The sequence below is a fragment of the Rhinoderma darwinii genome, chromosome 5 (assembly GCF_050947455.1).
Source record: "Rhinoderma darwinii isolate aRhiDar2 chromosome 5, aRhiDar2.hap1, whole genome shotgun sequence".
In the NCBI taxonomy this organism is placed as follows: Eukaryota; Metazoa; Chordata; class Amphibia; order Anura; family Rhinodermatidae; genus Rhinoderma; species Rhinoderma darwinii.
In genome coordinates, this window is record NC_134691.1 from 103,428,016 (window position 1) to 103,446,408 (window position 18,393).

The 18,393-nt window shown below is 40.9% G+C and overlaps 1 protein-coding gene across 2 annotated transcripts in view; it reads right to left on the reverse strand.

Annotated features, from left to right (window-relative positions):
* The window catches only part of MIB1 (MIB E3 ubiquitin protein ligase 1), a 140,006-nt gene that overhangs the window by 50,427 nt on the left and 71,186 nt on the right, over nucleotides 1–18,393 (reverse strand). For both annotated transcript variants that reach the window (XM_075826357.1, XM_075826358.1), the window contains exons 7-12: nucleotides 13,428–13,611; nucleotides 11,907–12,051; nucleotides 10,181–10,314; nucleotides 8,512–8,619; nucleotides 7,556–7,753; nucleotides 4,921–5,072 (exon numbers count right to left, since the gene is read on the reverse strand). In XM_075826357.1, the coding sequence (XP_075682472.1) occupies nucleotides 4,921–5,072; nucleotides 7,556–7,753; nucleotides 8,512–8,619; nucleotides 10,181–10,314; nucleotides 11,907–12,051; nucleotides 13,428–13,611 (921 nt within the window). The remainder of the gene's footprint in view (nucleotides 1–4,920; nucleotides 5,073–7,555; nucleotides 7,754–8,511; nucleotides 8,620–10,180; nucleotides 10,315–11,906; nucleotides 12,052–13,427; nucleotides 13,612–18,393) is intronic.

The following is an 18,393-nucleotide window of genomic DNA, read 5'->3' on the forward strand; positions in this document are numbered from 1 at the left end:
TGTGTTGCAGTATTATTTTACACAAATCTAATTACAAACATGACATAATTCTCTATTAGGAGTAACTTTCTGTTTTCCACAACCACATAGACAATAGAGGGCTTCCCCCTGTGTAGGATCCTCTCTATTAGCTAAAGCCAGGACCTACATCCAGCACAGCGCTCGGCTCTGGGGGACCTCAGGTGTCCACGAGAACACTAAGGGTGCGCAGATAACCATTGACTGCAGGAGCTCCTCGCGATCAGCTGCGACCTAGGGGACCCGCAATAAGAGAAGGGTCTTTTTGTTTTTTATATACACATCAGGCGCAGTCACATGTGCAGGACAGGTGACCCAGTACGCTACGATCTCACGCTCATGACCCAGCTGATGCAGTGAGGATTTTATAGTCCGCTTGTAACTAAAGGAGGTCATGAATCAATAAGTCTAGGTTTACACAAGAATCACTGGAATAATGATAGAGCTTTATCAAGGCATGCACAAGGCATGGCAAAATAATGCAAGATGCACCCAGACTGTGGCACGGCACGAATAGGTAAGCAGGCATTGATGAGTGAAGGTTAGTTTCTGGTGTGATCAGAATACACTGCAAGGCCACAGAAATTTGTAGGAAACATAAAATCCTTTTATCGCTGATCTCACGGCTTTACAGATGGTTGGTTGCTGCATCATTGTCATTTTGATAAATTCATGCAGTCATTTATAATAAAATCATCAAGACTTGATAGAAGGCAGTTAACACTGGACGTAAAACTCAACAGGGCAAAATCTATTATAAAATGAGTGAATTAGCCAAAATGACAGATGAGTTGTCCAGGAGAACGTCCAAAAAAACACTTTTTTTTTTTTAAGCCAATTTGTGACTTTTGCAGCATTTGTGCCTTTGTTTGATAAATTCCCCCACAGTACCCGTTTCGGACAAAAGCTAAAGCGCCTTATTTCTAGACATCAGTCCCAACAGTTGGACTCCATCATCCGATATTGATGGCAAAATCTAATCTATACCCCATCTAAGTATATGATTGGAATACCCCTTAGGCTATGTTCAAACGGCAGATTTTTTACGTGGAAAAATATGTCATGAAATTGGCGGAGATATCACGGCAGAAATGTGAGGCTGGCCCTTCTATTCCTGCCATGGTTTTGTAGTACAAACTGCCGCGTTTCGTTCAATAGGACTAATCTGCCTGTGGTTAACCAATACGATTTTTGTTGCGGAAACCTCCTCAAAAAGTGACGTCACTTTTTTTTCAGCGCGGCGGTTTACAATTCTGTCCACAGAAAGTTCTGCCTTATTTAACCCCTTAACGCAATATCCCAGAACTGTACGTGATAAGGTTTAAGGAGAAGTATGGAGCGAGCTCAGCCTGGTGACGGCTGTGTTACGCAGCTGACACCTCACTGCAACAGGAGGAATCAATGTTCACTTTGATTCCGCCCGTTTAACACCTCGACCACGGCGTTTAAAGTGTTCGAATCAGGAAGGCGCCTCCTCAAACAAGCAATCGCGCCCCCCCCCCCCCACAGTACGATCGGCCGGTGATAACGGTTGTTATGGCAGCCTGGGGACCTAACAAAGGCCCCCGGATCTGCCATCTTTGTACTCCTTTGAAGCTCTGCCTTCGGCAGGGATTCAAAGCAGCCTGTCAGAATCACGATATACTGCAATACATTAGTATTGCAGTATATCATGCGGTGGATGATCATTGCAGTGGATCGTTGCTTCAAGTCTCCTAGGGGGACTAATAAAAAACAGTTAAAGTCTTTTTCCCAAAAAAATAAAGTATTAAAAGTAAAAAAAAACAACGCTTTTCACATTTTTTTCCCTAAATCAATGTTAAAAAAAAATAAAAAGTTAACAACTGGTAATGCTGCGTCCGTAAAAGTCCGATCTATCACAATATAGCGTTTTTTTAACCTGATCTGTGAATGCCGTAAAGAAAATATATAAAACACGCAAATTGATGATTTTTGGTCACCTCAGCACTCCAAAAAAATGAAATAAAAAGTGATCAAAAAGTCACATATATCCCAAAATGGCATGAGTGAAAACTACAGGTCACCCCACAAAATGTAAGCCCCCACATCGCTAAATTGATGGAAAAATGTAAAAGTTATGGCTCTCAGAACATGGCGACACAAAAGATTTTTTTAATTTAGCAAATAGTTTTATTTATTTTTTTAAAGTGGTAAAACATAAAACACCACATATAAATTTGGTATCACCGTAATCGTAGCAACCTGTAGAACAAGGTGAATATGTAGTTTTTACCGCCTGATGGACGCCGTAAAAACAAAACCCCCCCAAAAATTGGCGTAATCGCTGTTCTTGCCCATTTCACTCCACAAATAATATTTTAAGCTTCCGAGTACATTATGTGGTACAATAAATGATGCCATGAAAAACTACAACTTGTCCCACAAAAAACAAGCCCTCATATGGCTATATAGACAGGAAAATAAAAAGAATATAGCTTTTGGAAGGTGGGGAGGAAAAACCAAACATGAAAATCCGAAAAATGGCTGAGGAGGGAAGGGGTTAAATGCGTCGGAATCCGTGTGAAAATTGCGCTGTGAGATGGGCCTTAAGTCGGATTGGCGAGATATTTATTGTCTGGGAAGTGACAGACACCCTGGTTTCAGCGTGCCTTTACTTATTAGTTAATATTAATTCGTTATTGAGTACTTAGAACTTTTTCTTGTGGGATGTGTCCACGCCACGAGTAGGAGTACAAGTATATTCATATATTCATGCTCCCCCCGCCCTCCTGCCGCGCGCAGCCAGTATACAAAAAATTATAAAACTGAATGAAGGAAAAGTCTAGGTAAGTGAAACACATTAAACAACTTCTTCACGTTTGACGTTACTTTGCTCAGACTATTAGCAACACATTACTATAATGTTACTACCAGGAATTGCTGTTTCTAGCTTCCAATGGATGTGTTTAACCCCTTCCCGCCTTGTGCTGTAAATACATGGCATAGGCGGTAGGTCCTTAATGTGAGCCATCGTGCCTATAACATACTGCTTCAATAGCTGGGTTAGTAGATAGCCATTTAACCACTTCGATGCCGTGGTCAAATCCGTGGTATCTAAGGAGTTTGTCAGAGGGAGTAGGTTTCCTCTGTCAGCCCATCGCCGCTTTTGCGGGGTGCTGATAGTTTGCTTGGCAGAAGGGGGGCTTAACAAAGGCCGAGGTCTGCCATGGATGTGAGCCTAGTAGGTCCTGACAGGCAGGCAAGTAGTTCAGTATTTTATGTAAGCAATTAAAAAGGACATACTTTAATCAGTCATGACTTTTACAGCGACTAGAATATAAGGCCTAGATCTTAGCTTAGCTCTTGGTATTGTATTATAGGCCAGAATCTTAGGTTTTACATGATGCCATATCAACGCTCTAGGTGCAATAATCTGGGTGCAGCACCCATTTTAAAGTCAGGGAGAAGGATGAACAGTTTTACTTTCTGGTTGTGTCGGTGTAGGGGAGGTAAGTGGAAGGGGAAAGCTGCAAATAAAAGCTAGAAGATCACAGCCTGCTACTGTCATCCTCCGGGTGTGATACAGTAACTTTTCTTCATGTTATATCCCCCTTACCAATGTGAGAGTATATGAGCGCTGTCACATGTAGTGGGATGATGATGAGCAGTTACACATCTAATCTCCCCCAGGTCTCGTGTTAACTGAATGTTTACCGGCATCTGGATTGCAGAGATTTTGGTCTCTTCAGTTCTTAGGATTCTGTGAAGATGTGTATGTAGATATAGACATAAGAGGCACGTATAAACTGTGCGCATTTTGGACTTTTATTTTCTTTGGAGGTGTTATGCTTCTCAGGCTCTGTTTGGGTCAGACATTTAGCCACAAAGGTAAATAGATATGCATTTTCCCCAAAACATTAGGCTTTAAAGCAAAAAATACAGGTGCCCAATGAGTGTAAAATGCTGAGTGGCAATTTTACAATGTGCAATATTTCGAAAATATGTATGAGTATGGGGGTATAATATGATTTTTTTTATTCCTTAAATAATGTTTTACAGTGTGAAAATGGTCCTGGAATCCATGGCAGCAAACATTAGTCCCCAACAGCCCCTGTCCTTCCCATAACAGCCAAAGTGCCCAGTGTCCCCATTATAGTGTGGTCAGAATTCTCTGAAACAGTGCTGCCAAAGTGTGCCCCTTGTAGTGCTGCCAGAATTCCCTCTTGAGCTTATAATAACCAGACACCGCAAGCAGTCCGCTGTGTGTGGATGCTCCTGTCCCCGTGACATTCATACCCACACAATGCTTGCTGTCTCTGCCAAAGTGCAGGATGTTGAGGGCCCTTGGCATCGCTCGGGGAGATGGGGTTTGAGTACAACAAAGGTGGGTGTCATTCTATGTAGTGAAAGGAATAGAGGCCTATTGTGCATGACAGCGGATGCACAGTAAAATCTCCCATTTAAGAGCATAGGATCACTTGCTGTCCCTTTACGCTTATTCCCTGTGCCTTCCATAAGCCAGATCTATGGAGCTGGTGCTCACAGTAGCTCCACAGAATTCTATGACGTCATAGACGGAAGGATCCCCACTCGGTACCCCAGAACAGAGAGTTATTCTGTAGCACTATATATCTGTAAGCTCGCTGCAGAGGAAACTTCTAGCAAGGCTTCCCCGGAAAAATAAGCTGTATGCCAGGGGCGCTCATCACCGCAATTGCATTCTGAAAGGGGTGGTCTGTGATGAGACAACCCCTTTAAAAAGGTAAGATGGAGGTATTGACAGGATGTTAGTGTTTCTCTATCAAGTCTCAGAAGTTTAAAGGAAAAAAACTAAATTATTTTAAAAGAGAAATCATATTCTGCTCAGCCCTTGAAATCCACAGCCAGCCAAATAATACTTGAATGAAATGCTATAAAAGAATAATGTACATGGCACGTTACCTGGGATTTCCTCTCAATGCAGCATGATGAAGAGCATTAAATCCATTGTTATTTGTAATGGTGACATCGGCTGCAGCTTCTAATAACACAGCCAAAATATCATCCCGCTTTTTGCTGATGGCGTCATGCAGAGGAGTATCACCTTCTGAATCCTTTAAACCAAACAACAAATTCTAGTTAAATGATAGGTGACTAGAACACCTCAACTAGCAATATTCATTTTCATTACATATTTATGTGTTTAATAGTGACAGGAGGATTCCCAGGGAAGCTCCAGTGATGTCACTGTATCTTTCAGCGTACATGGGAAAGGGTGTGTAAAAATAATAAAAAAAGCCATACTGCCGCCGCTGCCTTGTCCTCCAATGGTCTCTACTTCCAGCTGCAGGGACACAGGAACAAATGACCACTGCAGCGGTCACATGTCCTGGGTAGAGACGTCACCTCTGTATCTAGAAGTAGAGACCAGCGGAGAAGCAGCGCTGCCTCGGCACTGGAGCGACGAGAGATTGGAGTGTGGGGCTTTTCGCCAGACAATTGTGGGCAGGGGTGGGGGACTTGGACCCTTGAGTCACCTAGTTAAGATATAGGTTCTTATCTGCAGTGTCTAGATATCTTTGTTTATCGGTTCCTCTGTCAATTTACAGCACCACTGTGGTCGAAGCAAGTTGCGCCAAAAATTGTGACTTTCAGAAAAAGTCGCAAATGATAAATGTGCCACTCAATTCAGTCAAGCCACGCCCACTTTGCTAGACAAAACTGAAAAGTCAGGACGACGGTGTAAAAGTGTTTGAAAAAGGCACAAATAAATGAATGTTAAATCTGTCTTTAGATAGCTTAAACAAAAATGTTGCAAATTATGACAGAAACCGGCGCAAAGATCTGATAAATGCCCCCTTTATGTTTCCTCACAATTTTATAGCAGCTTGCTGTGATTGGGAAGATTCTTGTTTACATTTAGAGGCTGAAAACACGTACAATCTCTCTACTAATAGTTTGCTATGTTGTTTCAATGTAGGTAGAATATGTATATCAAGAGTCCTTTTTTTAGAATGTAAAAATTGCTGTAAAATCAGTGAAAAAACATCATGTAAATGTATCAGCTTAGACTCCATGCTCCTATTCACTGACAGAAGCAGAGATCTTGAAGGTGGTATGGAACCTTATACGAAGTATATTAGAGATTGCATCACTTAACTGTACAATGACTAACGGCTATGTATACCTTTTGGGGGGGGGGGGTTAATTTTTTTAATTACTATTTCTTTTTTTAATAAATGTACATACTTCTTTATAAAAAAACATGATGCATCTCGGCACCGTCAGTGAACAGCCCTGACAGCTCGGCTGTCCCCAATTACTGTGTCCCTCTGATGCCTCTATAACTGTATTACTGATCATATCTAAGTTGATCAACTTCGTGCCGAGATGCAACTTCTAAGCATAGTGAATGCATAGAAGCTGCATCTCAAAAAGTTAACACAATTTTTAATAAAAGTCAATTAAAAATGTTTTTTTTATTATCACATATATACATTTATGTAGTAAAAAAACAACAAAATGTTTACACAGCCTTCAAGTTTTTTTGTACATAAAACCATATGTAGGTAGGGGGTTAAACTTTGTCAGGAACTTTTTTTAACAATCTTCGTAAAAGCAATCTCCGTGCTCTGTACTTTTTCACTAATTCTTTTTTCAATTACAGAGCAAAAGCTTACAAGGCGGTTCTATTGTTAAATAACAAAAATAATTAACGCGCTCTACGTGGTCCAGGGACTTGCTATTAAAAGGGGTTGTCCGAGATACCATCATATTTTCAAAAACCCCTTTAATGCTTGTAATTTATGTAAATACATTTGTAATATACTTACATTTTCCAAAGTGGCCCCGTTTCCAGATCCTGCCGTGGGGAACTTGACTGGTAACGTCACACTCTGCACCGGCTCTGCTGCTTTGTTGATCTTTAATTCTTTGCCGGGTATACGACACGTCACTTGTCACGTGGTGTATATCGGCTTGTTCTGCTTCACAGCCCGTAATGCGCATGCACTGTCACTGCTGTTCTTGCGGTCCCTGCTGTTCTCGAGATAAGCGCATGCGCGTTACAACAGAACAAGCCGATATACACCATGTCACAAGTGACGTGTCGTATACCCGGCAAAGAATTCAAGATCAACAAAACGGCAGAGCCAGTGCAGAGTGTGACGTCACCAGTCAAGTTCCCTACGGCAGGATCTGGAATCGGGGCCACTTTGGAAAATGTAAGTATATTACAAATGTATTTACATTTATAAATTGCATGCATTAAAGGGGTTTTTGAAATTATGATGGTATCTCTGACAACCCCTTTGCGTGCAGAGGTAGCAGTCTCACCCAAGCCAATATTAAAACCGGCACATGGCAGGTGTATGGGGGTCTGTTACAAAATTTGCTTCATGTTACACCTCTGACTGGCTCCATTTTTATCCTCTCCTCCAATGTCATATACGGCTGTTTATTTTTTTCTTTTCAGTGGAGGGAGAAATTCCTAATAAATTCTCAAAATCTTCTGTAATAAACTTCAGAAACTCTGCATGGGAGTCAATAATTTTTTGGTAAAATAAGTCAAAATATATAAAAATATAAATAAATTTACCTGCAAGCTCGGATGGCAACCAAATTCCAGCAGTGTTTTCACAACCTGTAAGTGGCCTTTGTTCACAGCAATATGTAGCGGTGTTTGTCTGCGTTTATTTCGAGCATTTAAATCTGCACCACCTCTATGTAACACTTCAATCACAGATCCTTCATCACCAAAGGCTGCGTGATGGACAGCCCGGTCTCCATCTTTATCCTAGAATATTAACATAATTGTTAATGTATGTAGGTAAAAAAAAATCAATCAAAGCCGGGGCGGACTGACAAGGGTCCAGAGATTTGAGGTTCCACAGCCCCCAATCCCAAAATGCACTATATATCGATTTAGAGGTCGGAGATCCAAATCTCCTGCTTTAGGTCAAAGAGCTAAGTGCTAAAACTCAGGCGGCATAAATTTATATGCAAGCAGCTTCTTAATTAATGACTGTAGGCATTTTAGCATTAACTCTATGGCTGTGTGAAGGGATTTAGAGTGCTTTATCAAAAAGCAGAGCTCCCAATCTATAAAAGACATCTGGGCATTTGCTGCAAAAATTAGACCGTCTAATAGAATTAAAAATTCCTCGTCGTTCACCATGGCTCAGGGCTCCAACTAAGCTGCTGTGACATTGTATCCATAGTGACGTTATGTCACATAGCCACATTGAGCAACGCAGTCCATAGGGAAGTAACAGGATGTACAGCCATGTCACTATGGTCGCAACGTCACGGACAAAATATAAACTAATACCTCATGTTTACAATTTTTTTTTTTTTTTAAGATGCAGTCTGGCCTCGTGATGTTGGGGGAGAGCTGGTTGCAAATACACAAAGCTTAAAAAAATCTTGTATAACTATTGTGTGATCAACCATTATCCTGAAAAAAAAATATTCTTTTAACTTTTAAGCATTTTAAATTAATATCTGTATAATAATCAGTATATATTATGGTTAAAAAAAAATATAAAGCATTACCTCCGCTTCCACATCCACATTGTGCTTCAGAAGCAACTTCAAAATGTCCACATGTCCATTCTGACTGGCTGCTTGCATAGCGGTGTGTCCAGCACACTGCCCATTCACCTAATAAAGTAGACAGCACACAAAGGATAATCACTTACAATGTAATCATAGATAGAAATTCAGATCTAAATTTTAAAAAAAAATGCTTCCTGTCATTGGATAATACTATGCATTAAAATGTGAGGCATTTAAATTTAAAAAAAGAAAAAGACAAAAAAAGGGGGGTCTTTCACACTCACTATTGCAAAACATATGTATTTTATGCACAGTTGATATGGGAACGAGTAGTCTCTCTCTAGGGACAACTCAACACACAAATATAAGCCAATTGTGGCTGTTTAACAAATGACCACACACTGTCGACAGATAATTGTTTAACCCCTTAAGGACACGGCCAATTTTGGCCTTGAGGACAGAACAATTTTTTTTATATTTCCCTCTTTGCATCCCGACGCTCATACCTCTTATTTTTTATACGACGTAGTTGTATGAGACTTTGTTTTTTGCGGGACGAGTTGTACTTTATGTAGGTACCATTTTTGTTACAAATACATTATCGTTTAATTTCTATACATTTTTATTTTGGCGAAAATGCAGAATAAAAACAGTTCCGCAGCACTTTTTATTTTTTTACACCATACACCGATCATCATAAATAATGTTATACATTTGTTGTACAGGTTGTTACGGTCGTGGCGATACCAAACATGTCTATATTATTTCATGTTTTGGGACTATTTTAAAAAATGTATTTATTATAAAAAAAAATTGTGTTTGTGCAATTTTTTTACTTTTTATTTAATCATAAAAAAAATTTACATTCATTTTACTTTTTTTTTTTAATCCCATAAAGGGATTTATCATTTTTATTTTGTAACTGTAATGTACTGGCATAGATCTATATGCCAGTACATTAGCCTGTTACTGATTATACACAGGCAGTTGTTAGGACATACCTCAGCATGCCCTAACAAAAGGAAATAAGTTCAGACAGCCCTGGGGTCCTTCAATGGAGCCTGGGCTGTCTGGCCATACAAGTTGTGGGCTCTGATCGCGTCACAGTTATCTTCTGTGACGTGATCAAAGTGCAGTCCCCTCTCCTTGAACGCCGCGATCAGCTTTCATCGCGGCATTCAAAGGGTTAACGGCGGAGAGAAGATGTTTCTCTCCTCTCCGCTGTCAGAGCGGGGCCGTGGCTGTGTATTACAGCCGTTGTCCCGCTCCCGATCACGCGCACAGACGGCTGTCACACAGGACAAGAATGCTCGTCCTAATGTGCCAAGTACTCGCCGCTCAGGTCGAGCATTCTCGTCCTGTATCGGCAACCAGTTAATATAGATGGACTCAGTCTGAAATAACAAAAGATCACATCTTGACGCAGTTTTTATAAGGGTGTGTTCATATCAGCATTCGGTCTTCGTCCATGTATTCCGTCAGACCTTGAACGGGAACCATAGCTTTCCAATTTCAATGGTGATGCTTCCGTTGCCGATGGTCTCCGTTTGCTTTTCGGTTGATGGATTCCTCAGACGGAAAGGTTTGATGGAACCCATCAACGGAAACCGAATGCTGATGTGAACATGAACAGGCCCTAAGCGGTTGTTTAAAATATACTCCTTACATCAACATCTGGCCTCTTTAGCAAGTCCTCGACTTTAGCAACATCGCCATTCGCTGCCGCTTTCACCAACTCCTCATTAAGATCTCCAGATTCTTGTGTTTCAAACAGTTTCTTTAAAAGTTGTGACAGTCTCTCTATGAAAAAAAATGATTGAGAAGTGTCATAGGTCTTCATACTAAATAATTGTACAAATAAGTAAAAAACGAAGAGTTACTACTTGTAAATTACAAAAGCACTAGAGATTTCATATAAGGAGTCAAAAGTCTGTAAACTTTGCCCCCCACACAAAAGAATTGTCAACAGATCCGACAGGATGTGTATGGGGCAGCCTGACTGTCCCCTGAAGTCTGCCATTGAGAGAAAGAAGGACCAGACAAGGTTGCATTTTAAAGGGAATGTTTAATCAGATAATGACATATTGTTTAAATAAAGTTTTTCTGTTGGACATATATTGTAAACATTTTGGGTGATTTTTGTTTTTTACGTTTTTTTGTCATTATCTACATGAAAAAATAATGCTAAAATCTTGCAGTATTCACTCTGGCCACTGAGCCTCACAATAGACTGACACTTCCTGTTCTGTAGAGATCACTTCTCAGAAGTCATCTCATTATCATCACAGGGAGCATTACAATGATAGGTAACACCTTTATATAGAGAACACAGGATCCACCATTGACAATAGGTGATGGATACAGCTGCCCTCCTCCCCCTCCTTGCACAATGACCTCTTCACAGGACACAGAGCATGCCTAGAAAACTCTTCCATAGAAGTCAATGGGTCCCCTCCTGGTCAAGGATTCCTATGGTCTATGTGGATTCTGTAAAGAATATCTCTTAATGCTGCCAAAAGTAGCTCAGGCAAGATGGCTGCCCCCATAATTGTGTGCAGAAAATACAATTAAAAGAATCTACAATTAAAAAAAATGGATGTCTATTCATAATCTCTGCACTGCGTTACTCTGTCTGTGGTAGTTACAGCAGAGGAAGCGTAATCTCGCGAGATTACGCAGTAAATGACAGGTTACAACGAGATCACGCTTCCTCTGCTGTAACTACCATAGAAACCGTAACGAAGTGCAGAGATTGTGAATAGACATCCCGTGGAATGTCTATTCACTGTCTAAACACTTCAGTATTGTTAATGTGTTAGTATAAGACAGCACATAAGGATCTAGCAGGGTCACAATGCGCTGAGTAAATGAATGGAGAGGAGTGAATGACGCTGATTGGTCACTGATTGTTCAGCGTCATACACTCCCCTGTACTACACCCACTTGGTCTAAAGTAAAAATATGCCCACTTGGGCATTAAGCAACTCATTAGCATAAATCTAAAAACGCTAATAAAGTGGTAAAAATAGATCGCTTTTTTAAATAAAAAGCATTACTGTCACCTACATTATAGCACCCATCTCCTTATGTAGGAGATAGGGCACTTATAATATGGTGACAGAGTCTCTTTAAACATTGATGATAAAAAAACAACGCACACAAAATTTTGCTTCAAAAGGTGTACATATCCATTAATAAGTTCAATTCTTTGCTTCCCAGTGTGATAAGCAGGTGTTCTCCCTAGGCAACAAACATACGTGCACAATGGAATTTAGGGGAGATAGCCGTCAGCAATCTTAAGTTTATGGCTAGACCACATGTTCATTTGACCTTGCTTTTCAGTCATAACATTCATTAGATATACACATTAAAATAAAAAATACTGGGCCTACCTCCAGTTGCACTGCTTATTGCTGATCCTACAGAAGCCACCTTGGAAACAGCAGTTGGGTTATACGTCCATGACGTTCCACAAACTTCCACTTTCAAGTCACTGTCGGAATAAATCTGCTGGACTCTTCCAACTTTACCTAGAGTCTTAAAACGGAAGGTGCCAAATAAATTATGAAATAATGAGGAATTATAAAACATTCATTCACATAGATCAATGCTGCTATTTCAAGTTATAGGCTAAGATTTACTAAAACCGGCATTTCATAAGTTAGTCTTTTACCGAAGGCCACTGGAGTAAGATACGTCAAATTTATGAGGCGCGCACCTCTTAATAAATTTATAGAATCTTCATCTGTCACAAAGTGAAATCTATGCCAACTAAGGCCCCATGCACACGACCGTAGATTCCGTCTGTAATTTTGCACCGTAATTACGGACCCATTTAATTCTATGGCCGACGGAAACCTTCCCGTATATTTACGGGAAGGTGTCCGTGCCGTAGAAAGGCTCCGCAAAAGATAGGACAGGTCTTATTTTTTGCTTTTTACGGACCGTGCTCCCATACTTTATTTGGAAGCATGGCCCGCAATTGCAGGTAGCCGTCCGTGCCTTTAATCATGGACCGTAATTACGGGCACAGTTGTGTGCATGGGGCATAAGAGCTGTAACAAATGTTAGATTTTGGCGTAAATTATAGTAAATCTCTCAGGCAGCGTGTGGCCACACCCCTCCCACACTAAACTGCAGCCACGGTTTTATTTGAACCATTTTTCGGGTACATATAAATGATTGATTCACCTTTTTTTTGTTTTCAGATGTGTGGGGGCGGTGTTTCGATGAAAAAAAAGCAATTATTTTTGCCATGTCTGTATTGTATGTAAAGGCTCGACGTATTCCATACATTGGCTCATGCATAGGCTCCCATGTAAAAAACAAAAAAAAAGTCTACTGTGCAGTGTTTTGTTTTTTAAGTGGCTGACTGTAAATGTCCTATACAGTATAAAAAAAAAAGCAATCACTAAAACGGTATAGGGACATATACCTGTCGGACGGATGCTAATAGGATATTAAATCAGGTCTATAGAGCCTTATTGATTTGTTTGGTGTATTTGACGCATTAGCCAAACGTCCACACTAAATTCAGAGTGTTAACTAAATAACCAACAAGTGATAAAATAACTTTTTTGAGAAATACACAATTTGGCAACAAAACACCACATACTTGTTCCAATGATTGTCATATAGACGAACCCTAGTTAGTATAGTCTCTCAAATATGATTTTTTTCTTATTTCTGATAACAGAAGAAAATTCTATAATGAAAAACTAATTTCGGATGAGTTTTGGTGGATGATCCAATTCCATGTCACTCCTATAAATCAAAATAAAGCACGTCTTGGGAGAACGGTCACGGTCAGCATGTTTCTCAGCAGAAAATATACATGTTTTTGTGTCCTCTTTAGAAAATAAGCAAAACATTTAATAAAGTTCCATACAAAACTATACATAAAGGCTACTCACAGGAAGCATGGCTTCCGCCCATTCTCCATGACCTCTTTGAAGTAGTTTTATTCTCTCTAGGTCGTAACATATCTGTACAAGATCCCCCACTTGAAACTGTGAGGTTCCTCCTTCAGCACCTTGTGCAGCGTCTCCACTTCGGACTGCATTGGCTTTAGTAAGGACAGCTGGATTAAACGTCCATCTAAGGAATGAATCAGAAATCAGAATTGTTATCACTCTGCTCCCTATTATATTAGAAACCACAAAATGAACAAGCTCATTTTATATCAATCAGAAGAGCCCTTTTATTCTCCGGTATTATATTAGTTTTATCTTGCATTTATGAATGGCTGTGTGTTAGATATATATTCCTGACTCCCACACCCCCCGTATAGATTATCAGCCAGGCAGAACATTCATGTTTTTCTTGATCGGATATTATGGGGGGACAGTCGGGGCAATCACCAGAGACAGGAGACGGTCTGCAGATCCTGTGGAAAATCAATTAATGTCAATGGCCGACTTTAACAAGAGTGCGACCTACAGGACACTAAAAGTAGCTTGCTTTTTTTTTTTTTTTTTTATTAGCTACAGGGAAGTGAACACAATTTACAGTTCCCCGATATCAGTTATATCACACTGGGGAGAAGCTGATGGTAATGTTCTTTAATGGGATCACTTCTTTATCTCGCGTATCACCAGTTCTGAAAACCTTCGGAAGTATTTACACACACATACAAAAATAAAAAAAATTATATTTTATATGGGGCATTATACGGTGTGGGGGACAGCTATGGAGGCATTATACTGTATAGGGGACATCTATGGCGGCATTATACTGTGTAGGGGGCAGCTATGGGGGCATTATACTGTGTAGGGGGCAGCTATGGGGGCATTATACTGTGTAGGGGGCAGCTATGGGGGCATTATACGGTTTAGAGACAGCTATATGGGCATTATACTGTGTGGGGGACAGCTATGTGGGCATTATACTGTGTGGGGGACAGCTATGTGGGCATTATACTGTGTGGGGGACAGCTATGTGGGGCATTATACTGTGTAGAGACAGATATAGGGTTATTATATACAGTAGTATAGAGCAGTCTCAGAGGATATATATTAATTCAATGGAGTAGCATGCAGAAAGGAGGGGTGGCATCCAAAAAGAGTGTGGCCTAAACAAGAGTTCCTTAATCATAAATCGAGGTTACATGTTCAATCAATCGTGATTTTTGATTTAGGTTATAATCGGGCAGCCCTAATATAGGGTCATATAAGTACTTTGAGATTTTTTTTTTTTATGTTATACTAAATTTACACAATAGAAAAAAACTATCAATTTGGCATCGTCGTAATCTTAACGACCCACGGAATAAAGTTAATGTCATTTATACTGTCCAAACCATACCCAAAATTAAATGCCGAAATTGCTTATCTGTATCTCCCCCAAAAAATTAGTGTTTCAATACACTATACGTACCCCAAAATGAAGCCATTAAAAAAAAATGTGACTTGTCCCGCAACAATCAAGCCCTCAAATGACTATGTTGATGGAAAAATGGACTCGAAGAACGCAGTGATGGGGAAAAAAAAAAAACTGCTCTGGCCTTAAAGGCTATGTAAGCCTTTGAAAGTAAATTTATCTTTTTTTAAATAAAAATGTCTGTCGGTGTGATTAGTGCAACTTTCAAATTAGTTTTTATTAAAAATTATTTTTACTTTTTGAGATACAGCTGCTTTGTATTCTGTATACAGAGCAGTTGTATCATTGCCGAATCCTGTACGCATCAGGTACGCAGGACATACTAGCTCCGAGACATACAGGACCCGCTGTCACTGACACGCAGGATCGAGCTGCTATCGATCACATATAAAGTTCATAACGTACATGTGATGAGTTACAGGTGGATCCTGCGTGTCAGAGACACGCAGAACCCGTCAGGTCTGCGGGACTGACTGATTCAAGCCTTAGCGAAAGACATAGCTGCTCTGCACAGAGAATGCAGAGTAGCTGTAGCTGAAGTAAGAATTTTTAAGAAAAACTAATTTGAAAGTTGCACTAAACACAGTGACTGACATTTTTATTAAAAAAATTAAATAAAAAAATATAAAAAGGTTTACATAGCCTTTAAAGTGGCTCGGTACCCACATTATAAGTGCCCTATCTTGTACATAATATGATCGGCGCTCTAATCTAGATTACAGCAGTGTTTGTTATTTAGAAAAACGATCATTTTTGACGTTATGACCTATATTAGCTTTACGCTAATGAGTTTCTTAATGGACAACTGGGTGTGTTTTACTTTTTGGCCAAGTGGGCATTGTGGAGAGAAATGTATGACGCTGACTAATAAGTGACCAATGAGCGTCATACACTTCTCCCCATTCATTTACACTGCAGATCGCGATATAGCTATATCGCTATGTGCAGCCACATACACAAACACTAACGTTACTGTAGTGTCCTGACAATGAATATTAAATTATTTGGGAAAAAGGAAGAGAGGAAAAGAACTGTGGTTCTAGTAGGAAATAAAAATAATAAACTTTATTAATATATTTATGTTAAAATAATTCTATCTTTTTCAATGTAGGTCAAAAATAATTAGCAGTGCAGAAGACCCCTTGTCCTGCACTTAAAGAACAAGGACTTCCGGTTCCGGCGCCTGCATGTGAGGACGCGCGAGTACAAGTGCTCCAGCCCTTGATACCAAAATCACTCGGTCAGATCCTACTAACTACCGCTGGGACAAACGAGTCTGACCCCCTGTAGCACGGAAGACAAACCTGTCGGTATATGGACAGATTCGTCCACATTATGGGCAAATCCAGAGCACAGAGCAAGTCCGGCCGCGCGGCCGACCAGACAGCCATCATGGCGGACGAGTCCTCTAAGCAAACCACACCAGAGGAGTCGGAAGTTCCTCAAGCTTCACTGACCTCAATGTCTGGTGAGTCTGCATTGTCTACCTTGAATATTGACTATAAGCAATTGGCGATTCAGGTAGCGCAATTAATCTCCCCGGATTTACAAGAATCCCTGTCTAAAACGGTTAATACCTCCCTATCACAACTACATGATACGGTGACGAAGCAGGGGGAGCGTATAGATACGCTGGAGTCAGCCATGCACCACGTGGACACAGCATTCATGGACCTCCGCCAACTAGTCCAAGACACCAGGTTGGACAACCAGAAACTCTGGGACAGAGTAGAAGACTTAGAGAATAGGTCACGTAGGAACAACCTACGCATCGTGGGTTTACCGGAGGCGGTATTGGCGAAGGATCTCAGACGACTGTGCGAGTCGGACTTACCGGAGGCTTTGGGGATCCGTCAGGCCTGTAAAGTAGAGCGAGCTCATAGAGTTGGACCTGACTTACGACCCACAGACAAGGGCTCAAAGGAGACGAGACATCGCCCGCGACAAGTCATAGTCAAGTACTTAGATTATTCAGACAGAATGGCAGTGCTGAAGGCGTTTAAAAGTAGGCGCGATGGTCTGGATTATAAAGGACACCGCATTTTGATCTTTGGCGACTTCTCAGCGGAAGTCACGAAAAGGCGCCGAGCATTTTCACAAGTTTGTTCGGCATTATACAAGCGCCAGGTCAAGTTTGCATTATTATACCCGGCAGTTCTTAAGGTTGCGAATACGGATGGATCCTATGATACCTTTTCTACACCGGAAGCGGCGGATGCCATTTTGAAATCTTTACCGCCTGATCGCCCTTCTCCTACGCATAAGCCAATAGGTGAACCACGTGATTTATCCAAGGAGGACAGATCTTCAACAGATGGATTTTCTTTCTCAGATCCTAAACCGCAGAGGAACAGGAATCTTCAGCAAAGCCACACTTGAACTTCCATATCCAGAGGCTCAGTAAGGCAGGAGTACGCGGGTCTACTATGAGATATATCCTTTCACACGTATGGGAACATATTGCTCAGTGCTTTTAGAGATGTGTACGTGAAATATATGCATTGTTTCCTGATCGCTTTACACAACTAGTAGATGTATGCAAGATAGATTACCCTTTGTTTATATCTTTCGTGCTCGACTCTATAATGATATGACCAGTCCAGCAACATGGCTGGGAGTGGCTTCGTTACGGTGAAGTTAAGATAAGAAGTGCTATAACATGTGGGAAAAAAGTGAAGTCGCATGTCACATATACATGGATGTTGCATTGGTACAGCAAGGACCATGGAGTGATAGTTACCTGTTGTTGGTTATGTATATGGTTATGTATTTGGGTTTGAAGGCGGGGTTGGGAAGGGGAGGGGGGCAGTTAGACATCCACATTGATAAACTAACTATATCATCCGTTTATGAGAATTGTTTCATGGAATGTTAAGGGTCTCAAGTCACCCCATAAGCGCATGATGGTACTACGCCATCTCAAAAGGCTAAAGACCGACATTGCGCTACTACAAGAAACTCATCTAACGGAGCTAGACTACCACCGTATGCAAAAACTGTGGGTGGGCCAGGTGTACGGATCCCCCGCCCAGCACTCTAAGGCGGGAGTTCTGATACTCCTTGGTAAGAACCTCCCCTATTCAGTCACGGGCTCTAAAGCTGATTCAGCAGGGAGATGGGTGAATATACACCTCACGGGTTCAGAAGATTCCATTAGCATATATAATGTATATGGGCCTAATGTACGTAGTCCACACTTTTTCAAGACGCTAAACGGAGTTATGGCAGTTGATAGTATACCCTCCAAACTTCTGGGGGGAGACTTGAATGTAGTCTTACAGCCTGCGGAGGATAGGAGTAATCCCCATAAACCGTTTCTTCACAAAGACCTAGATAGAGAAACTGTCTTACACACATTCCTTTCAGACACGGGCTTACATGATCCCTGGCGTCTGCATCATCCTGATGGCAGAGAATACTCGCATTATTCACATGCCCAACAATCATGGTCACGCATCGATTACACTTTGGTGTCGACACCGCTCCTTCAGCGGGTGCACC